Source organism: Cyrtonyx montezumae, unplaced genomic scaffold (genome assembly GCF_038088225.1).
Source record: "Cyrtonyx montezumae isolate F1298 unplaced genomic scaffold, pur_monq_1.0 scaffold_4, whole genome shotgun sequence".
Taxonomy (NCBI): Eukaryota; Metazoa; Chordata; class Aves; order Galliformes; family Odontophoridae; genus Cyrtonyx; species Cyrtonyx montezumae.
The window spans coordinates 31,075,806-31,098,023 of record NW_027072045.1 but is presented as its reverse complement, the minus strand read 5'-3'; the positions used below and the strand labels follow the sequence as shown (position 1 = coordinate 31,098,023).

The following is a 22,218-nucleotide window of genomic DNA, read 5'->3' as shown; positions in this document are numbered from 1 at the left end:
AAACCCACCGTGCCGACATCCGCCGCCATTGTACATAGCTCCGCCCTGAGCCCGCGGGGTCACCTTGGCGCTGCGTGGGGGCGGCCCCTCTCGCGTCGCGGCCGCCGCTCTCCCGTGGTCCTCCGAGGCGTCCCGTGTTGCCCCGCGGCGGGCAGGCGGGTGCGGCATGGCGGCAGCGCTCGCGCTGCTGGGCCGGGCCGCGGGCCTCGTCAACGGAGCGCGGCTGCTGCTCGGGTGCGGCGAGGCGGCGGGCCGGGCCCGGCAAGGGCTGACCGCTGATGCTTTGCTCAGGGCGTGTGGCGTTGGACGCTTGGGCTGCTCTCGGGCCATGAGCTCGGCCGAGCGCCCGAAGCGTCCGCTCAGCGCCTATTTCCGCTTCGTGAAGGAGAAGCAGCCGGTGTTCCGCCAGCAGAACCCAGGTAAGGGCGGCGAGCAGCTTCGCGTCCTGCGTTGCCCTGGAACGAGCTGAAAAAGCGACGTTTTCTTTTCCTGTGTCTGATGCGCAGAACTGAACAGCTTGGAGCTGGTGAGGAAGCTGGCGGGAGCTTGGAGGGAGCTGCCGGCCGCGGAGAAGCAGGTCAGTACTCAGGCCTGCAAGGCTTAGTGCCGTCCCTATGGGATGCCCCCGTCCTTTTCGTCCCATGTCCTGTTTTGCTGTTTGTTGTTGGCTCGTTTCAAAAACAGGAAAAGCAATGAAACCGGGGAAGGCTTAGCGTATGGTTGTTCGGGTGCACAAACTGTTTTGAAGGGGATCACAGAGTTGTAGGGGTTGGAAGGGACCTCTAGAGATCATCGAGTCCAACCCCCTGCCGAAGCAGCTCCCAGGTTGCACAGGTAGGTGTCCAGGCAGGTCCTGAACATCTCCAGAGAAGGAGATCCACCGCCTCTGTGTGCAGCTCCAGTGCTCCATTGCGGCACTGTGAAGAAGTTCCCATGCACATTTGTGCACAACTTCCTGTGCTTCAGTTTGTGGCCGTTTCCCCTTGTCCTACCACCACACACTGCTGAGAAGAGTCCAGCCTCATCCCTTGGACTCCTGCACCTTTGATGTGGATCAGATCCCCTCTGAGTCTTCTTTTCTTAAGGCTGAACAGCCCCAGGACTCCCAGCCTTTCCTCATAAGGGAGGTGCTCCACGCCCTTTATTATCTTTGTAGCCCTCCACTGGACTCTTTCCTGGAGATCCCTGTCTGTTTTGTACCAGTGAGCCCAGAACTGGCTCTCGGGTTGTATTTCGATCATGATCTTGCCTTATCTTCAGTATTTTTAACCAAAACAAATGACAGAGATCTTGGGCTGTGGGGCTTGGGGCAAATCTCACTTGTAGTTTTAGAACTTTGCACATACATAATAAAGTATCGTAAAGGTCTGCTTGTCTTTGTGTAAGTTACGAGGGGCTTGAGTTAATTGCTGATTAAAGGAGCAACCTTTCTTACTGGATTGCATGTCACCCAGAGACCTGGGTGTCTGACTAACTCATTTTTTGTTATAGGTAGTTATTTTTCACTAAGAGTGGCAGTTTCAGATAACGGTGTAAAACATCTCTACAAATACAGCTGCCATTCATTGCTGTCATTATAGCAAATTAATGAGTATTTTTCCAATTAGCTCCTTTCCTACCTAAACAAGCAATGCTTCTGCCATGAGCAGTTGATGGTTACATCCTCTGCACTTGTGGCTCTGTGTACAAGGTTTGTCTTCTCGTTTGTATGTCAGGAATGGTGAGAGGGATGGTGCTCTTCCAGACCTGCCTGCATGCTCAGTGCTTCATTCCAAGGCTGATGATGCTTCTACACTCAGTTATACTGGTTGTTGTGAGAATGCGTCTGGGGACAGAAGCACTTGTGTGCTACAAGGATGTGAAGAGCAATTATTTCAGTTGAGCTTCAGCTTTCCCTTCCTCTGTGGAAGGTTACTATTTCATTGGGCTACATCTGAAGGTTTGCCTTATGTCAGATGCTGTGTTATCAGATTAACTAAGGTAATTAGTGGGGTGCGCCAAGGTTTTGAATCCATGCTTCTGAATCTGTTCTGCTAATGGAACAGACCTACACTTGATACGGCAGTCTGCAAACTTACGTTGTACACAAGTCTGTGATTTTTTGTTTAACTCGTGGGTTAGAAGTGTTGGCCTCTAATGCTCAGTGCACAGATTTGAGAATGCAGACTACTGAAACTCAGCAATGATGCAGCTTTTTGCAGAAGTACCTTTCTTGCCTAGATGTAGGTGGCTTTGGTTTTTGTGTTTGTGTTGCACTGATACTGAGATATGAGGAGTATGATACTGAGGGGCATGTCAGAATTAATTTTTCAGGATGACATTTGCCTTTTTAAGTAATTTGAAAGGCACTGTGCTTAGCTGAATTAAAACGTTGTTAAGGCTGCTGATTGTATTGTAGGCTTACGAGGAAGCCAGGAAGATGGACTGGCAAAAATATGAAGAGCAGTTGGCGGCATACAAAGCACAGCTAACTCCAGCCCAGGCTGCAGCCTTGAAAGAAGAACGGAGAAAACGGCTGGCAAAAAGAAGATCCTTCAGGATAAAGAGAGTAAGTGTTTTCAAGGTAACTTACAGCACCCCAGTCTATGTATATTTTTTGTATAAAATTGTGAATGCAGATGTGAAGTTTGGTTCGTGGAGAAAGGTGTGCTGGATGGATTGAAGAGCTTTCATTGTTTTTTAAAGGAACTGACTGTGCTTGGAAAGCCTAAAAGACCTCGTACTGGCTTCAACATTTTTGTATCAGAAAACTTTCAACAGAGCAAAGGACTTTCGCCTGCGGTAAGCAAGCTAGGAAAGGTTTGTTTTAATAGTATTTACATACAGCAGTGATACTTGTCTTAGCAAGTATGGTGAACGTAGTAACTATTTCATTCAGAAACTCTGCCTTGGATTCTCTTTCTGCTTTCTAAGTATGGTTTTGAACTAACATTGCAGTATCTGAGTATTCTCTGCTCAAGTGGGGTTGTTACTGTGTCTGTTTTGTTTTTTGTTTTTTGAACTGCAGTGATCTGGCTGTTCTGCTCGTGGCATGTATAAACTGTATAAACTGCTGTGTGGATATGCAGGCTTAAAATGCTTCTGTACTTAGTGCACGTCAGAGCTAATTTCATGTAGGTCTACTTTGTTTGGAGCTAGGAATACATGAGTTAATCTAAAGGTGACTGTGGTCTGCTACCAGTTCTGCCATGAGCTTGTTTGCAGAAGCACTTGGCTGTGTTTAATTAGGATGTCAATATGTTTAGCAGCGATTAATTCAGGATAGTGGAAATAACTGTGTTCCTCAGCTTGCTGTTTACAAGGCAGGTATCCCCAGTCATCTGAGGCCCAGTTTGACAAGCACGTAGCGATACAGTCCTGGAGCAATGCAAAATTTCCTGTGGACGTGGTTAATTCCCACATGTCTTTTTTCTAAATGAGGACAATATGAAGGATCAGAGGTAGTCACGTTAATAAAAGTTACTTAATCTGTTAAGTCTGCTTCCTTTTCCTGCAGCCTGAGTGAGTTAAACTATTTATGTCGGTATTATCTGTAGAATTGCCTCAAATGATGCACAGCAAGCTGTCAGATCATGTCTTTAATTATTTACCTATGTCAAGAGTGTGGGGTAGTAAGCCTGCATGATTTGACTTGCTTTTTAACATTGGTTTACACCTGGCTTTCATCTGTAACCCTCTGTGATCTGTCTGACTTTACAATAATATACTGTGTTCAATATCTTGTAGGCAAAGATGAAGCAGTTATTTGAAACATGGCAAAATCTATCCATTTCTCAAAAGCAGGTATGTCTGTGGTTTTTAATGATGCATAGTAAAAGTGATTTTGCACTTAATTTAACTTTGTGTTGGATACTTTTCTGACAACATTTCAAAGTGTATTGAAATGCAAATCTGCAGATGTTTTTTGGAAATGGAGGAGTGCTACACTGATAATGAGTCTTCAAGTTTTCATGACACCCTCAGCCACTCCCCATAAGATATGTGCTCCAGACCCCTCACAGCTTCACTGTGTCCTGGATGCACTCTCGGCCCTCCATGTCTGTCTTGAGAGGACCTTTCTTTCCTTTCACCTGAATGCTCTTTTTCCAGGTTGTTTTGAGTGTGTGCTTAGAACACGTGTGAGGTTTATATTCTTTTGTAGAAATAACCAACCAACTTGTGCAGAAATGCCTATTCTTACTATTTACTGCTCTTGGACTAGTATGCAGATAAGATGCTGTAGTTTTTAGTAGCAATATGGAATAAACTTCCTCTTTGGGAGTTCCCTTTCTGTCAAAAGGGAGGATGTGGCACGGCAGTTACCCAGATGCAGCCCCTTTGATGACCGCAGAGCTGTGCTTTTCTTTCAGCCATACCTGCAGCTTGCTCAAGATGATAAGGTTAGGTATGAAAACGAAATGAAATCATGGGAAGCAAAAATGGTTGAACTTGGACGTGAAGACCTGATACGTTCCAGAGAATCGTGGCCAAGAAAGAAGACTGACACTGCCCAGGAAGGCTCCAAAGCTTCACTGCATGAAAACCTGGCAAAACTGAAGCTGAAAAAATCTGAAGAATAAAACGGTTCCTTATGTAATGTCTTTATCCTGCTGTGTTAATGCTGCAGTCAGGGTTAGGACTGAAATGTGGAAAATGCGTAGGAGACTGCTGGAGAGGTTGGAAAGTGATGGGGAAGGATTCAGTGTCTCGTGGGGCTGAATTGATCACTGCAGGTGTAAGCTATGTTAACCGTGCTGTGAACGGTGGCACTCACTTTCATCAGCAGAGCTCTCCTGCAATAGCAGCTAGATTTTATAAGAGATTATTTTCTTTTTTATGGAAGCTGTGTTCCCATTAAATTCTCTAAGTAGGGGCTGAAATCTGAGCTACACCGCTGTGTTTAATCCTTCTGTGATAGCGATAGAGAAGGGAAGCACTTCAGGAGAAGGTGCTGTGAGATGCTCAACACGGTTTGTTGTTTTTGTACGATCAGTCTGTGTATCCCACTTAACGCTGAGTTTCATTAAAATTCGGTGACTTTTGTATAAACCCGTCTCGGCCCGAGTGTTTTTCTCCGCCCCGATTTACTTCACGGGGCGGGGCCGCTTTTCCCGCCTTGCGCATGCGCGGGGCTGGGGGCGCGCTGGCTGACGGCATGGGGCTGCTGCAGGACTGCCAGGCCGCCTTCGGCGCCGCCGACCTGTACCAGGTGCTGGGCGTCCGCAGGGAGGCCTCGCCGGAGGAGATCCGCCGCGCCTACCACCGTGCCTCGCTCCGAGTCCACCCCGACCGGGCCGAGCCCGATGCCAAGGAGGAGGCGACGCGGCGCTTCCAGGTGAGCGCGGGCGGGCGGCGGGGCGGGAGGGCTGAGGGCTGGCCGAGCGAGCGAGCGAGATGCCCCGCAGATCCTGGGCAAGGCCTACGCCGTGCTGAGCGACGCGGAGCTGCGCGCCGTGTACGACGAGCAGGGCACGGTGGACGAGCAGGGAGAGGCGCTGCGGGCCGAGCGGGACTGGCAGGAGTACTGGAGGCTGCTGTTCAAGAAGGTGAGGGTGGGCGCTGCGGGATGTCTCCGTTCCCTGCAGTCAGACGACTCTTTGTGACTCGGGTGTGCCCTCTGTGTGCTTCAGATCGCTATCAGAGATATTCGTGACTTTGAGAAGAGCTACAAAGATTCGGAGCAGGAGCTAGCGGATATTAAATCGGCCTACGTGGATTTTGAGGGTGACATGGACAGGATAATGGAGTCGGTGCTGTGTGTAGACTACACGGATGAGCCCAGAGTGAGGAACATCATAGAAAGAGCCATCGAAGCTGGAGAGCTGCTGCCCTACAAAGCTTTTGTGAAGGAGTCCAAGAAGAAGATGTCTGCAAGGAAGAGGAGGGTGGGTACCAGCCAGGGAAAAAAGGGAAGCAGCATGCACGATGAGCTTGTAATCTCCCTTAGTGGAAGCTAATTAAATTGCACTTAGGACATATACTTGCCATAGGGTTGCAAATCTGCTCAGTACCTTTCACTTCCGCACTTGGTCACCTTTACTTTCCACGCTCCAAACTATTGTTTGTGTCAATTCTGGTCAAATCCTTGAGAGAGTTGGGAGTAGTAACAGGCTCCTGCTGCCTGCAGCTCCTTCCTTCTATTTCAGCATTATCCGTGGTAACCTGTTACAGCTCAGAGTGACCGTTCATTCATTTACAAAGCTACAGCTGCTGGAGCTGAGTAGATGAGGGAAATATATCTCCTTAGCAAATGTGAAATAACAGTCTGGGGTAAATTCCCTCCAAGTATATATTCTTGTGATCCTTTTGACACTGTACTGTGCACATAATGGTAACCTTTAACTTATACAAAATATAATGGCTGTTAGGACCAAAAACAATGTGTGGGTGCAGGGAACGAGGATGGGAATGAACATCTCACAATGTACAGCACTGCCAAACAGTGAGGAACTGCCCCGCTCCACCAAGCTGGGAAAACAGAACAAGCTCTCTGTGACTTCATTTGTGGCCAAACTTGGGAACTATTTCCTCGTGGCTTTTTTGTGTAGGAATGCAGAAGTTAAGTGTTTAGCGACTATTCTAAGACAGCCACCTGCAAAATACTTTAAGTTAATTTGTTTTTTTCAGGCAGAAAAAGAAGCTAAAGAGGCAGAAGAGAGAAGAAAAGAACTGGGCCTCGGTGAAGAGGAAGATGACTTGACAGCACTGATTCAGGTAAGGCATTAAGCATCCATTACTCATGTTCCTGACTTAACATTGTGTTATCCCTGAGCATCTTTGCCTGTAGGATCTCTGCAGCTCTTCTTACTATACTTGAGATTACAATATGACCTTAACTCTAACTGTGTACTTCAGAGTATGGTATGGATTTTATTACCTGTATTTTATTTTATTTTTTAGTGAAGCAAGTTATTATGAGCTCATTTTTACTGCATACACAATCAAACTAATTAACTTTTCTAGTTTTAGGTGGTTGGACGGGGAGCGTTAATGTTTCTTTCTGAGGGATTCCACGATGATATAAATCTAGATCAATATTACTATTCTGCTTTTGTGTTTTGGGTGATATATCCTGTTTTAGGTTCTGTTTTTCAGTCTTGCCTTTCTCAGTGTCCAATGGGCTTAAAACAAGATGTTGAAATTTAATCATTCCTCGAGTTGTATTAGAGTTTTGGGTCTAAACAGTAACATTTTGTTTTCCTGGCCATATGTTTGAGTTTTTAAGGCCCCTCTTTGTCTCAGTACTTCACAGAAGCCAAGTATAGAGCCTAGAGTACGAAGCAGGTTTTGCTTGATGGAAGTCTACCTTCTGTAACCTGTGTTCTCTACCGAATGTGTTCCAGGGTTTGAAGCAGCTGTCTAACTTCATTAGAATGTTCCATACTAAGCAGTAATAAAGGCTTGTTCTGTTTTTCCTCACCCAGAGCAGAAATAAAGATCGAAAAAAGGAAATGGATGACTTTTTGGCCCAAATGGAAGCAAGATATGGGAGTAGCACTAAAAAGGGAGGAAAGAAGACCGCAGCCAAGAAAGGAAAGAAATAAAAGACTGTGTACACTGAGGTGTCAGGTATCGTTTTGGTTGGGAACATGTGGATTTGGGAGAGTTTCAGAGTTTTTCTGGACTTTTTTCTGTTTCCGAGTGTGTGTGCATCAGCTTGCCATGACAGGGGAGCACGATGCAGAATGCAGGGTGAACAAGAGACACAAAGCACTGTAGCTTGGCTAATAGTTTTGCTACAGTAAGGAAGCACTGAGAGGCCTGGGATGGCTGCCTGTGCATTCAGGCTTGTCATGAATCGTGTTCAGCAGCATCAGTAGCGCTGATGGTGAAACGGCGTGATCCCGCACCACGGAGAGTCCTTGCCACTCATTCCTGTGGCTTTTGAGATGGAAACCTCATCCTTTTGTTGTTCACGCATTTCTTTTCTAACCAGTCTTACGCAGTTTTTGAGATCGTTGTGCTACCTCTCCACAGGTATTTTTCAGAGATTCCACGGGTTTTATAAAAACTTTTGAAAGTAGAAGATATAATAAAGGATTTTGCAGAACTTTGTGCTATCTTGTGCTTCCCCACACCCTCTGTGTTTCCCAAGTAATTATTCAAAACACACTGATCGCGTTGGCGCTTGTTTTTATTGAAGTGAGTACTGCATACATCTTTAGCAGCTGGAAACACATCTGCACTGTTGACTGCTGGTGTTATGAAGTGACACGAAAGGGCCACTTATTTATCAACTCATCTTTGACAGTGGCACGTAAGCAGATGCTTGAAGAAAACAAGACTGCAGCAAGTATGTGAGTGACTTGGCAGAAAATCTAACACCTTCTAACATGCTGATGTGATGCAATAAACTTACTAAACCCACAGAACGCAGCTGGCTCTGTGTGTTTCTGGGACTCGTGATGTCCCACGATGAGGAATTCCAAAGCCTAGAATGCACTGCCTGTTATTTTAATGGCATCACACTCCTGCTGTGGGATGACAGGGATTACTTCTGACTCCTGCTTCAGTGTGTTCTGTGTTTGTCAGCAGTCCTGGTATTTCAGAAGTGCTCTAGTAAGAATCTCGTAAGATGTGCAAATACATGTGTTTTCTTTTCCTTTTTTTTTTTTATATATTCTGCTCTCTTAAAACTACTTTAAGTAGTGGGTCAGGGTATGAATTTGAAAGGTAGCTTGCTGTAGCTGAAAGAAACGAGGCTGGCTTTACTTATGGATCATTTGTTTCAAAGGCTGAAGAGCCACAAGATGAACACCGAGTTTTGAGTTGAAAGTCCCTATCACTTCAGTGACAGAATTCAGCAACTATTTACTAAAGCTTCCTAAGGGGAAGCCAGAGGTAGAATGGGAAATGAGCTCCCTTTTCCTTAGCTGCTTTAAACAGTTATCCTGATTCAGAAAGAGTTCAGTAGGCCTCTGTGCTGGTTAACACACAGGACTTGAACAAAGCTCTTGCTATACAAAACAGATATTGAACAGTACAGATAAATCTCAATCATTTGTATAGAAACCAAAAGGTACTTTACAATGAGATGGCTTTCTTTTTTGTAATACCTTGCCTCCTGCCCTAGGCTACAAAATACAACATCATGGTACTAGAAGTCTGAGTTTATTTCTGTAACTCTTGAGCACTACAATGGTCCCTGAGGAATGGCACTGGTTTAAAGAGGATGCTTATCTCCAGTTAGCTTTAGCTAACTAAACAATACACTGCATGGCATTTTGCTGGTCTCAACCATCAGAGAAACTGTGTTTTGAAACAGTTTAATGACCACTGTCTGCTTTTAGGCATCCATTTATATCTCTATTCGATCGTAAGAGATTTAGATTTGAGCCCAAAGTTGCTTTTTCCTCTGGAAATGCAAAGGAAGGAGTTGAGCTTACATTTGTATGCTTCTGCTTTGCTTTCTTTTCTGTTCTTTTTGATCAGAGCATGCTTCAATCAACAGAAGAACTTCAGACTAGTTCAAAAATCACTAGCTGTTCTGTAGGTACTGCTAACGCTTATTAGATTGCATAGTGGAAAGTAGAGGAGCCACTTCATAAAAAATCCTGACAAGCTGTTTTCATTTGGAATTGTAACTTAGAAAATATAACAGTAAGAAAACTTTAAAAAGTGCTTTTAAACTGAATTATAAAGGATCAACTGTTCTCTTGCAGCACAGTAAGTGTTAAAATGCAGAAAGTGGTTATCTTCAGCTTCTCTCTACACTTGCTTGTCGTCTGGCGCTTCCTGGTTGGGAGCAAGACCTTCTACTAATCACTTATTTTGAAAAGTCTCTATTTTGTGTTTTTATTTTACTGGGAGCCACAAGGGCAGCTAAGCTGGTACTTCCACCACGCTGGGGTCCTTCAGGATGGAGTGCAGAGACACCTACATCATGGCAGTGGGAGTTTGTTGTTTCTTCGCTTTCTTTTTGTTTGGTTTTTGTTCTTAGAGACTGACCTATTCTGTGAAACTACATAAAATATCTTGCCAGGAAGACAACATACTTTCTTTGAGTACTGTCTGGAATTGCTTGTAGTAAGGGAGTCCTTTTTGTCCCTTAAACTTTTTTCAGACACTGAGAAACAGACATATATAAGTATGTAACAGGAGTGTTCAGTGGTACGCTACCCTTAAAGCTGTTGGCTCCCTTCATCTGTTTTGCTACCTTATTTTTACACAGCTGTGTTAATAGCTGCTGCAATTACTACAGAGTTCATAACTTGTCTACGCTGAGTTTTAGAAGCAGTATCATATGCACTGCTTCCTTCTGATAGGATAGTATTGCTTTAAGTATAAATATAGAGCTTTAAACATAACTTTAAAAACTACTGCTATGGAATGCTTGATTAATCTTCCAGAGAGGTGATGAAAAATCAGCAGGTCCTGCAGTATGTGCCTGTAACACGAACCAGTCAGAAAAGAGTAGTAATTAACAGAAAACAGCAATGATCTGAAGTATTTGCTAGGTTTTCTAAGAGTTATCACTGGAGGATAGCTTTTTGTATTGGTAGAAAATGGAATGTGCAAGTATATCTGTTCTAATCTTTGGCAGTTGCTTCTTAGATTTCTATAAAAATAAGATAGTTCATAAGGAAGGGTGCTTGAAGACTGCCTGTAAACAGCCCTGATGTTGCTGAGAGGTCATCCGTGACTCTTCTGGAGGTGGATGTACACTTCTTCACGGGACACGTTAAAAGCCCTGTTTGCTTTTTGTGACTGATCCACTTCGACTTTGGCCTTTCACAGAACCGTGTGGCTGAAGACCTAATAAAGACATCACATACAGCTTTAATAACTTCTAGAAGTCCTGAAGCTAAGTACTTAAATGCAGCTCTTTTAGCTTAATACTAAGATGGTGGGGTTTTCTGGCTTCTTATTCTAGCTATCAGTCAGTTTATCAGTAACTTAAAAACTATTCCACATCTCTTTCAAGGTAATTTGCTGTTTCTTTCAGCCTGAGGCCTTCTTAAGAGGAAAGTAATCAGATATCATGTTTGATCAACTGGGAGCTTTCAGATTTGATGGTCTTTCCAAAAGGGGCAAAAGGTATGCTTTCATCATTGCTGGGACCTGCTCTGTTTCTTCATTTCCCATGAAGCATTCATGTCTACAGAGTCTTTGTAATTTCAGGGTTGTTTTTTTTCTGTCAGTACAACAGTCATACAATTCATCTTGCATTTAAATTTGCTGGCTGGAGGGGAGGGGGGAGGAGGAACTCAATTTAATAGGAAACTCTTCCTCCTTTAATGAAAAAGGAAGTTCCTTCAATTCAGTACTTTCATTAAATAAAAGTCAGGTTGCCTCTTATACCACTTGTACCAGTGGTAGTGTAGGTCAGTCAGCTATTACACAAGCTAAAAGTCCCCTCCTGCTCTCTAATCATCACTTATGTGCTAGCTACCCCTTATCCTTTGCAGCTGCTGTTATTTTTTGCAGCTTTAACTTCATCTTTTTAGCATGCATACTCTTCTTATGTGAGAAATCCTCATAACTCCATTGAGGTCCACGAAACTTGGCAATGAAAAGAATCCAGGGTAACTTGTCCTGATGGAGTAGTTTTGAGAGGGTGCATCTCACCCCCTGCTCTGTGCCACCCCTTCCAGGTGGAGATAAGACTTGCCTTAGTATTGAGGGCAGCAGAGAGTTTTTAAGGGGAGCTCCCATGAGAGCTACAAAGAAAGCTATTCCACTGTAGAACGGTTACGTCGCGTAATGAGAAGTTAAATGCAAAACAGAACTTTGAGAAACTCCCAGTGCAGGAAATGCTTGCCAGCCTGAAAAGCCTACTTCTCCCTTGATCTCCTCAAATTCAGTAACTGGTGAGCTTACCTGAACCTGCTGATCCTCTCCTTGTCCAAGCATGATTACTGTAATCAATAACAGTGCAAGAATGGCGATGCTGTGGATCAGGCTGAAAAGACAGTTCAAGAGTTTTACGTTTGCAGGAAAAAAAAATGCTAACATCAAGATTATAATACAACTGAAAACGACTAGATCCTATTTCCTAAGATAGCAAATCAGCAAGATGCTGTAATGTTCTAAGCATGGCTTTTACATGTTTAAGGAAGGTTAAGTCAACTTCAGGAGAAGCAAATACTCTTTTCTAACACTCCTAGAATGACCATCCAACATTTCAGAGGGATTCTTAAGACTTTTGAAAATTGTTCTGTTTCAAAATAGGTTCTTGGAAGCTTTCTACCTTGGTGACTGGAGAGCCAAGGATATTTAAGTTCTACACGGGAACTAAAGCATCTGCTATTCAAAGCTATTGTTGGAGAATGCAACTTTTGAAGGTTAGATAAGAGTACTTTGTCAGACAGGACAAGTTAACAGCACGGTAGGTGTTTCTTTAAACTAAAATGAGTGCTTGATACCAGAAATAGACTGGGCATCACATACATGGTACAGCAGCTTTGTACTGGAAAACAATTAAGACCATCCTACGCTTGCGTCTGTGAATACAGCTGTAGGAATGACTTCAAGTGTACAGAATAAAACCTGAAAGCACCCTCCACTACCTCACACTTCTTATAAAGCTTTCACAGAAGATGCTAGATTAGCAGTAGATATGATAGATTAGATGTTATAGTTAAAGTAATACTTATACCAGCATCTCAGCTTCAGGATTGTCAAGAGAAGTGTAGTGCCACCAGCCAGGTGCAGCTGTGGTTAGGAGCTGGCTGGGGGAAGTTCTGTGAGACTACTGTACATACACAAGCAACTTGCCCTCTGTTTCAAAAGTGCCACACAATGATGGTTTTGCTAACCTGTAGGTATCTCTTCTAGTGACAAACCAGATGGCACTAATGGCCTGTGGCATTTGGTTCTCAAGTAATCAATCTTGATAAGTAATCAGTCTCATCAAGAGGATGACTCGGTATCATTTGCTATGCTTTACCAAGAACACGTTGGTTGTTTTAGGCCTAGATAAATGATCATGTAAGAAGAGCCTCTCATGTGGCTGCTGGTGATTATCTTCATGTGTTGTTACAATGTGAGCACAACTTGAGTTTCCTCGAGATTTCTGCAGCAAAGAACAACAGAATTATTACTTTTCCTTACTGCAGCAGTACATTTAATCTACTTACCCTAAGAATTAAACCTAACTTTGCAAGACAAATTCCACACCTATTATGGGGAGGAAGAAAATTCTGCCACTCAACTCAAGATGATGCTGTTTGTCAAAAATCATGCAGAATTTCTGCTGTCACAAGATAACAAACAAACCGAAACTCCCTTTGGTCATTTCATCAGCAGTAACTACAACTGTAGCATGTAAAATCAAATGGTTCTGCCTGTTACCGTTTGCCTCTGCAATCCCGTGGTGCTCGCGTGTTCTGCCACGTCAGTGGTACCGATAGGTGGTAGGAGATGATTTCGGTTTAGCACCAGTGGGGAGGGTGAGGTCAGCTGCTCGTGTGCAGTCAGGCTGCAAGGCACCGAGAAGGACAGGAAAATATACCATTAATATGCTTGGCAGTGTGTAAACATACAGTATTGTAAGCTCGTTTGGCATTGTGTAGGCGAACAATGTGAAAGTAAGAGCAAGTAAGTGCTGCAAAGAGGAGGCCACAGTTCTGTGCACGTTCTGACTGAAGGAAGGCTATTCTGTAAAAATGTATTAGAAAAGCTTCAAATCACAGCCAGCATTTAAAAAAAGACTTTCCCAGTGCTCTCCACGTGCTACTGGAGGAATGTAGAAGCACAACTTGGACTGTTTAGACACTTGTATCCTGTCCCTTCATGTGACAGACTAGATAAGTTTAAAGGTAAACTGATAAACTAGAAGGAAATGATGCTAGTCTGTAATACTCGGGTATTCTACAAGTTTGGTAAAGCCTGCATTATTTTTCTCTACCCATAGTCTCTGTAAGAGACTGAACTCAGATCATTATGCCAAACAAAAACATCTTCTGGACACAAGTGAAGGTTCACTGAGGTCAGTCAAAGTCATTTAGTTCCCTTCATGCCTCCAAGAGGTTAGCCAAAGTGAGCACCCTGTCCAGCCGGTCAGGGGAAGAATACCAAAAGGAAGTTATCACTAAAAGCTGTGCTTTTTGTAAGTGATAGAAAAAGAAAGCTGATGTCAGGAGAGGGAGTGGTATTTGCTCTGCTTGGACTGCACAGGCTGAAGGATATCATTTTCATTCACAACTGCATAACGTGACTCACTGAACAACCACAGCCTGTAGCACGGCTGCTAACTACCAACTTCCCATTCTTTCAATTCAACCGAATGCTCTTTGTAAGCTGGGTTCTCTAAACGTGGCAATTTGCAGTGACAAACCAGTTTGGAAACATACAATCGAGTTCCCCTGAAGACATCATCCACAGACCGTGCGGTCCCAGTGCAAGACTGGCTCATGCCGATAGGACGCAGCATACGCGGCACTGCATTCCGCCTTTTCAAGCTGTGAGACAGAGGTGATGTACTGAGCTCCAGAGGAGGACGACTTGGCCATGCTTTGTTTGAGAGGATGGAGCTGGAGCCTGGGCGTTTGTCATCCAGGTCCCTAATTAAAGAATCACAGAACCAAAAGAGGTAGGTTTGCCATGACTGATAACGGCCCTGTCCCTGTGTGTATGATGGTAATAATGCAGAGGTCATTTGGGGTTTTTTTCTTGCTTGCTTTTCCTCTAGACCATAAAAACTAGCCAAATTAGAAAATGACAGTAAGTGTGAAAGAAAAAAGCCTATATATGTGTGTGTATATATATATATTTACTGAACTACTAATTTTTGATGGAATGTCAGCATAAAAGTCATAATTCTTCATAATGTATACCATAAAAACACTGCAACCAGTAGTTCTCACTGCCATAGCCTCAATGTAACAGAAGTCTGCTTCTAGGAAGCGAGCAAATTAGTTCTGCATCCCATTCTGAGCTTCATCTCTTCTCACATCAGTGCTACCGCTAATGCCACAGCCATTCACTAAGAGGTACATCAGCAGCAATTAGATATAAAGACCATACCAGAGGTATTTGATAAGAGAAAATACATAAACGAGCAATAAAGGAAATGAGAATTCATCTCACTCTTACTATGAGAGTGCTTTGCTTTAAAACAAGACAAAACCTGTAGCTCTTACAGTGTTTTCTCCATTGCAGGCAGATTCCTTTGCTGTAAGTGGATCCTGTGTATTACTATCAGGCCATTTAGATTATGTTGAGACCCGCTTTTTGACCCTTGAGAGAGATGTACCTGAAAGGTAAATCAAAAATGAGAAGTTACTGTTTGGCAATGACACACTCCCATATTTATACATTTGTCCTCTCTAATGCTTCAGAAGGAAAGAAACCCATTTCATCCAAGAAATCCACATACTTATTTATACAATTTCCTCCGGCAGCATTTCATTCTTCCTGCAAATAGTAGTGCTTAGACAATGATAGTCTTAAGTACAAAAATAGTAGTGCTATGTCACCTTTAGTAATTCCCAACTGAGCATGTTTGCATGACATAATCTTCTAACAAACAGCTATAATCAGGAACTTTACACAACTATTTTTTCCATTGGCATTTATTTTATGTCAAAGACAGACCTGGAAACTCCTCTCCTGGAATACAAACTGAGCTTGAAAAACATGACATTCTTCCCACCATAACAACAGCAAACAGAAAAGAACAGAGCTTAAATCTCTCCAACATACATACTTGAGGTGGTTTTCTCTTCTTTTTGGTTTTGCAGCCACATCTGGTTTGGGGGCACTACACATATAGTAACAGGAATGCGAGGAAGATGCAGGGGGGAGAAGTAAAGGAGAAATAAAAAGAAATAAAAAGGAAAGAATTAAAATGGAATGAACAGAGATAATACTTGGTGCTCACCGCTCTAGGAGCATATAAATCTAAAGCAGTCAAATTCAGAGTCTGGGAGGTGGAAAAAAAAACCAACTCTTGTATAAATTCACCAAGACTTATTCTCTCTTAACTCATCAGTTAACTATAGGTGGGCTAGTGAGTGGGATCTCACACACAATCCTGCATCTCACAATTTAGTTCCAGCACTGTTAAATGTAGAAAGAGCTGCATCTCCAATACACGTGTAAAATATTACATTTTGATATTAAAGAGGAAAAACAAGAAAACTTGCAGCTAAGGAGTAACAGAACTTCAGTGGTTAGCAAGGACAGCCAGCATCCATGCACAATCCAAACTAGCAATCCAAACTAGTCATGTAGCTAAAGAGTTCCTGACGTGCTTGAATCTTCACTTCTGTAGTGCCACATTGGGCCACCCCTAGACAAACCAGCTGGCTGGAAGTACTTACCACATTTGATGTTGCTGAGGGCATTTTAGTTTGTGGCACACGAGGTAGCAGCACTGGCAGAGGATGAAACTGCTGGGGGCTTCCAGAATCTGCTCTGATTTTTTCTACTTTTATGATATTCTTCTCATCACCTACACAAAGCAAGAGAGCATCCCTGTCAGTACAGACTACTGATGCTCCTACATGTGCACACTACTATGAGGGTGATCTTAAACATTAAGCTCTGTTAAATCCTTCGAAGGCACATCTGACACTATTAGCAGCCTGAAAAAATTATTCCCAAATGCATCTCTCACTTCACCCTTGCAAAACTGAGTAACTAAAACCTCCATCGAATCTTCAGTTTAACTGTGATCCTTACCAGAGGCTGACACTTCCCACTGTCTGCTGATCAATTCTTCCATGCAGCCTAGAACTTCACTCCACACATCATCAAACACAAATGTGAGCACAGAATCCCTCATGCAGGAATAGGGAGAGACAGGAGGAAACCCCAGTTTTTGTCTATTAGAGGAGAGTCCAATTTTCCTCTCGTGCAGTTCCTCCTCCCTGTAAAAATAGAGGCATTTTATGTACCACAAACACAGGTCCTTTGTCTTTTTCATTTTTGTTGCACTTCTGCCCTGCTTTCTCCTAAACTGAAACAGGTCAAGGCAGCTGGCTGAGTAGCTTAAAGACATTACTTTAGGAGAAAATTGATATTTATCATAGAATCACTTGAGTTGTGTATGGGAACAGCTGAATCACAGCCTGAACGATCACCTGAGGTGAGCACTGAGTCAGCCACGGGAGCACAGGTGAAGACAATGCACCTGTGTGATCAGAAGGGGTCTGACTCCACCTCTCCCAGACCCCATTTAAGGGCTGACTGCCACTGGAGAAGGATTTCTTTATGGCAATAACTCCTTTGGAGTTGCCTGCTGTGAGCCTAGGACACAGGTGAGCATACTCCTTTATTTTGATTGTCTCCTTTCCATCATGATAATCCTTCTAACTATACCATCCGTAAAATATCTGGGCTACTATACTATTTTGTATTATTTATTCTGTTAACCATACAAGTTGCAAAGTGTCCTTTGGAAGTCATCTACTCCAGCTTCCCTGCAACGAACAGGGGCACCTACAGCTCCATCAGGTGCTCAGAGCCCCATCCAGGTCGGCCCTGAATGTCCCCATAGATGGAGCATCCACCATCACACACTATCACACAATACTGTTTTCTAAGAGCCAACTATGATAAATAGCAATATCAAATGATTTAGTCTAATAGTGAAAGAAGCCATTTTTTTCCAGTGCTTCTGGAACGCTTCTGTACACTGGGCATGTGAACTTTATTCCTTCCAGAGTGTACTGTTGACTGAAATGTGAAATGGACTGAGGCAATCATCTTTTCAACTACACTCCTTAGTTCCTCCACACAGAAATCACTATAACTTATACTTCATTGCTAATCTTTTACAACAGAGACCAATGTTCTATTTGGAAGTAAATGGAAGTAGTTACAGTGATATTTCTTCATCACATTGTTAGGTGGAAAACTGGGAAGATGAACACTTAAGAAGTATGCATTCATGTGCTAAAACACATTTTGAAAAATAGAGTAAAAAACGACTGCGCTCACATCAGTATTAGGTCTTTTGGATCCGTTCCTTGTACTTGCCACCAAAAAGCTAAAAATGTGTGGGGGAAAAAAAAATGACTTATCCTATAATTTACCAGTATTTTATAAAGGCAGCAATATTGTTTGCTGCAACAGTATCTCTAGCCTGGTCAAAGCATGCCACCTACTGACTTGAATCTCATGATCCAGGCAATTAAGGGGCTTTATTTATTAAAACCAATGAGATAGACAGTAAGTGACATTATCACCCGCAGTTCTTAGCCAGGCCATATGTTCATATTGTTCAGATGAATGAAGTAAAGAGACAAAAGGAATCCTCCTTATGCCACTCTCGATCCCTTCTTAAGATAAAAATAGTGGTATATTATTTATATGCAAGCACTGATTCTTAAATTACAGCTAAAAACCTGGGAAGATAAATTCCATCTAAAATGTGTGTCTGTACACTGCAGTACAAAGCACAGATGCATGCTACTGGTGCATAACAACTGTGAATTTGACTTGGTATAACAAACATATAGCATTTAAATGAGTTTTAAATATGCCAGTACGTAGCAGCCTCTTCGTTACAGCAGAATTAATTTCATATAAACCACAAATTCAGAAAAAAAAGAACAAAACATGTTATTCCAAAAGATGGATAAAGAAAAGTTTCCAATGCCCTACCAACCTCAGTTTTCTGGACATTCTCTAGAGGAAAAAGCATTTTAGAAATCATCAAATACCTTATCAATCAATAGCAGAACCAAATACACTTGTATCTTAGAAACTCTGGAATGCTGGTGCTGTCTTAACGCTCAAAACTTACACATCTCTGTAGTCAAATGCTAAATATTCCTCCATTATGCCTTCAGAGACAATTACTCCATCTTCACCTTCTTCACTGTCTGGAGAACCCAAGGTCGGAGATGTGGAACATTCGGCCTTCTTGAGAACAGGAGAAACACAAAGAGGCACCTTCTTGCCAAAAACACTAAATCTGAACAGGTGACAGTTTTCAGAAAGCAGAAATGAGAAGAAGTTGTTATTCCACTTCCAGTAGTAGCATTGAGTGAGCTGAGAAACAACGCAGTATGTAAGGTCAGGTATTAGGGAGCCAGCAAATTTATGCACATTTAATAAATGACTGTCAATAAAACCAACCACGACATCTATACATCCTTTGGAAGTCAGCAGTGGCAAAGGTATTTCTACTTACTGATTGGCTTAGTGTAGAGAGCAACAAGGACAGCTGGATGCCCTTGCTATTCTGAAAGCAATTTTCTTCAGTTAAAAACAAGGGGGAAAAAAAAGGGGGAAAAAACCCAACAACATGCTATGCTCAAAACCCAGCCTAACTAAAAAGCTAAACCATCGCTCCACACATTGCTCACAGTTTAAGAAGCCAACCACTGCAGTCACTGAGAGGAAAAAGTTACCTTCCCGCCCTGGTACAGTCTGGATCAGCTGCTGGTACTTACTCATTAGAACCTTCTTCCTGTGGTGGACTTATATCGGATGAGCCTATGCTGGCACAAGGTGAACTCGAATACCATTCATACCCTTCATCTCTGGGGATCACTACCTGCTTCCCCACAACCCTGGCAGGGCAGAAGCAAAGGATCGGTGAATCAGAAAGTGTTCCATGTGGGATTTTGGGAGAGTATTAGAGCATGCAAAAGCAAACCTTAAAAATTCTATCAGGAAGCTATGCAATTTTCTTGGTAATAGCTGAAGATGCTTTTAGTTGTTTTCCCTAGTACAGATTGCTTCATGTCAGGTAAATCCATTCAGAAAAACATTGCTGATTTATTATTAGCAGGCCCTGAAAAAAAGACTTAAATAGGGACAAAACTGTGCTCATGTTATATAGACTTGCAACTTTCAAGACAGCCATAAGGTTGAGCTAGGTAGGAATTTTATATTATTATTTTTAAGCAGGATTTTAGCTATACAATCCATCTTTTCTAATAAAATTTTGCTATGTTAAGGCAGCAGGCAGATCTATCTTCTCCAGGTTCTTACCATTGCTTACTGCAGCTTGGGCAGTGCACATAGAGGCCTTGCTGATGAAGACTGGGCAAAGAAGTCATTGAGCACCTCGGCTTTCTCTGTATCCCTTGTGACCCAGTCTACAGTTTCCATCTAGAAAGGGCCCACATCCTCCCTGGCTGTCCTTCCATCACTGATTACACCTGCAGAACTTCTTCTTGTTCCCCTTTCTGTCTTTTAATTCCAGCTGGGTTTTAGCTTTCCTAACCTGATCCTTGGCTGCTCGAACAGCTTTTCTGCAGTCCTCCCAGGTAAACCATTCCTGCACCCACTCCACCAGCAGCATGTTTTTTAATGACAACAGCAAGTAGACCAACAGAGACATCTCTTTAATCTGCTATACGATTGCATAAAACAACCCTGCTGTTATGTTGTTTTAAAAGCAACTGTTACCATCCCTACCTTTCCTAACTGTGTTGCTACTGACATTAATCTGTTAATAAAATACCTGAGGTGAGGAAAGTTGGATGTCCACTGTTGGCACTCTTCCTGCAGTCCCTCAACACGTACATTTTCTTTCCGTTCATAGAGCAGCTCATCGAATTGCCTGAACATGTTCTGAACTTGTTGTGTGGCAGCTTTATCAAACTCCTAGAAAGGAAAGCTGTCCATCAGAGGCCTAGTGAATAGCATTTAAAGATCTTTTTAAGTTTGAAAGACCATCTGTTCGTTGAAAGCTTAGCGGGACTGATTTAAATAACATTTTGCACAGAAAGACATTACATCTGTTCCCCAGAGATGATGTAGGCCACTGTTACAACTCATGGCAGGACTTAAGCTTACATAGGCACAAAAGAAAAGGTATTAAAACGTCTTGAGATGTCTGCAGTATTATATCAGCTTAACAACAGTTAATTTATGTAAAATAAACCAGAAGAGGAATGAAAGGCCGACGGGATGTTCCTTCTATCCACAGTATCACTATTTGTTTACAGAGCCAGTCCTCAGCTTTACCCTGCAATGTGCTCACAACAGTGCTTCAGGTGTCTTTTTACTCACTGTGGTGGATTTGTTTTGGATGACGATGTTCTACTCACATCACAGGCCCAAGAGAAGACAGAGCTGTCCTCAGTGGAGGTGCCTGCATAACTCGGACTAGCAGAACACGAGTTCCCATCATCAGTTGGATTAACAGAAGGGTAATCCGACTGCTTCGAGGTTTCAGACTCACTGTTGAAGGAGAAAAAAAAAGGAAGAAAAATAAAACACAAGCCAACAAGACCATCACAGAAAAGCAGATACGTAGGTTTTTCCTTCTGTACAAAGAAAATATGTTGGAATCGTGGAACGTTCTGAGTTGGAAGGAGCCCATAAGGATGGAGTCCACTTTTTGGTATAGAATAGCTCTTTGCAGTGCTTTGCTAAGAGTTTTTTCATGGGGTAAATTATTATTATAAGCAAATGCAAAAAGCATAGCATGCATGCAGCTGTATCAGCTGCAACTCTTGATGGCTTTGATGACGCAGGCTGTCCAGTGCTCAAGAAGAGCACTGATTTTCCCCCAAATTACTGCTGTTAAGCTGGATACTATTTCTAGTCCCAGTTCTACTCAGGAATTACTTTTCTCCTTTCCCCCCTTGCTTCTGTCACAAAATTAGACGACCCAAGCTATCTGTGAGCTGGGAACAGAACACAGCTATGCACTAACATCGGAAAAAGAGAGGCTGTATTCTGAATCAATACCATTCTGGGGTGAAGCCTAAGGCTACCGACGCATTGCTGCCGTCAGAACAGCTCAGCAAAATGCTGATGGTCTGTCAGTACAGCTCAGCACAAAGGTGACGGTCATCCCCGTGCTCTCCACGTATGTTTGCAGTGACACTAATGTACCTTGAGGCCCCTGGGCGGTTGACAGTGGGTGCGAGGGGGCCGAGTTCTGGCAGCGGGTGGTGCCGCAAGGCGTGTCTAAAAACAAGAGACACAGCGTTACTGCAAGGAGTAGCTACACTGCTCCCAAGCTACGTTCTGCCTTTTGCAGAATGCACCAGCTTGCATAACTGGACTCGGTTATTCTTGGTAGCTTCACTCATGTTAGAGCCGATACCAGGCTTAACATGGTGGAATCAGAGGCCTCGGCTTGGACGCTAGCATCATCCTTTCTAGGCCGAATCTCGCAGCGCTGGGCTGCCGCCCCCAAAACTGAGCAGACCGTTAGGAACAGCATCTGCTAGCCCCGAGCTCGGCCGCAGGCAACGGGGACGAGCAGCGGGGTCGGGGCCCGCATCTCCCCACCCCCCGAGCGGCGGCCACTCACGGCTGCGGAGCGGCGGCGGACGCCGGTTTCCTGGCGTATCGCGAGATCATCCTCAGCTCCGCTCCGCC

General features: G+C 43.3%; 4 protein-coding genes across 4 annotated transcripts in view; 2 read left to right on the top strand and 2 right to left on the bottom strand.

The window, feature by feature from the left end:
* The window catches only part of OIT3 (oncoprotein induced transcript 3), a 123,973-nt gene that overhangs the window by 27,075 nt on the left and 74,680 nt on the right, over nt 1-22,218 (bottom strand). The window lies entirely within an intron of this gene.
* Nucleotides 140-4,827, top strand: TFAM (transcription factor A, mitochondrial). Its single transcript, XM_065746698.1, has 6 exons — nt 140-419; nt 507-577; nt 2,399-2,548; nt 2,686-2,781; nt 3,727-3,783; nt 4,350-4,827. Exons 1-6 carry the CDS (start codon nt 167-169, stop codon nt 4,557-4,559), a joined length of 837 nt encoding a protein of 278 aa, XP_065602770.1. The 5' UTR covers nt 140-166; the 3' UTR covers nt 4,560-4,827.
* DNAJC9 (DnaJ heat shock protein family (Hsp40) member C9) lies at nt 5,129-7,693 on the top strand. Its single transcript, XM_065746699.1, has 5 exons — nt 5,129-5,314; nt 5,385-5,525; nt 5,610-5,864; nt 6,607-6,693; nt 7,404-7,693. Exons 1-5 carry the CDS (start codon nt 5,135-5,137, stop codon nt 7,521-7,523), a joined length of 783 nt encoding a protein of 260 aa, XP_065602771.1. The 5' UTR covers nt 5,129-5,134; the 3' UTR covers nt 7,524-7,693.
* Nucleotides 8,096-22,208, bottom strand: FAM149B1 (family with sequence similarity 149 member B1). Its single transcript, XM_065746706.1, has 15 exons — nt 22,151-22,208; nt 21,727-21,801; nt 20,934-21,066; nt 20,345-20,487; nt 19,326-19,445; nt 18,674-18,844; nt 16,606-16,793; nt 16,245-16,375; nt 15,629-15,682; nt 15,063-15,175; nt 14,274-14,483; nt 13,273-13,399; nt 12,869-12,994; nt 11,800-11,881; nt 8,096-10,734 (listed from the first exon to the last, which is right to left on the bottom strand). Exons 1-15 carry the CDS (start codon nt 22,198-22,200, stop codon nt 10,661-10,663), a joined length of 1,797 nt encoding a protein of 598 aa, XP_065602778.1. The 5' UTR covers nt 22,201-22,208; the 3' UTR covers nt 8,096-10,660.

Bases quoted from the DNA above. Each gene is read 5' to 3' on its own strand.
- TFAM (XM_065746698.1), top strand. From the start codon at position 167: ATGGCGGCAGCGCTCGCGCTGCTGGGCCGGGCCGCGGGCCTCGTCAAC. The intron at 2,782-3,726 runs GTAAGCAAGCTA...AATATCTTGTAG, and splicing joins GCAAAGGACTTTCGCCTGCG to GCAAAGATGAAGCAGTTATT. The intron at 3,784-4,349 runs GTATGTCTGTGG...CTTTTCTTTCAG, and splicing joins TATCCATTTCTCAAAAGCAG to CCATACCTGCAGCTTGCTCA.
- DNAJC9 (XM_065746699.1), top strand. From the start codon at position 5,135: ATGGGGCTGCTGCAGGACTGCCAGGCCGCCTTCGGCGCCGCCGACCTG. The intron at 5,315-5,384 runs GTGAGCGCGGGC...GATGCCCCGCAG, and splicing joins AGGCGACGCGGCGCTTCCAG to ATCCTGGGCAAGGCCTACGC. The intron at 5,865-6,606 runs GTGGGTACCAGC...TGTTTTTTTCAG, and splicing joins TGTCTGCAAGGAAGAGGAGG to GCAGAAAAAGAAGCTAAAGA.
- FAM149B1 (XM_065746706.1), bottom strand. From the start codon at position 22,200: ATGATCTCGCGATACGCCAGGAAACCGGCGTCCGCCGCCGCTCCGCAG. The intron at 18,845-19,325 runs GTAAGTACCAGC...TCACCTGTTCAG, and splicing joins CAGGAAGAAGGTTCTAATGA to ATTTAGTGTTTTTGGCAAGA. The intron at 15,683-16,244 runs GTAAGTACTTCC...CTATATGTGTAG, and splicing joins CCTCAGCAACATCAAATGTG to TGCCCCCAAACCAGATGTGG.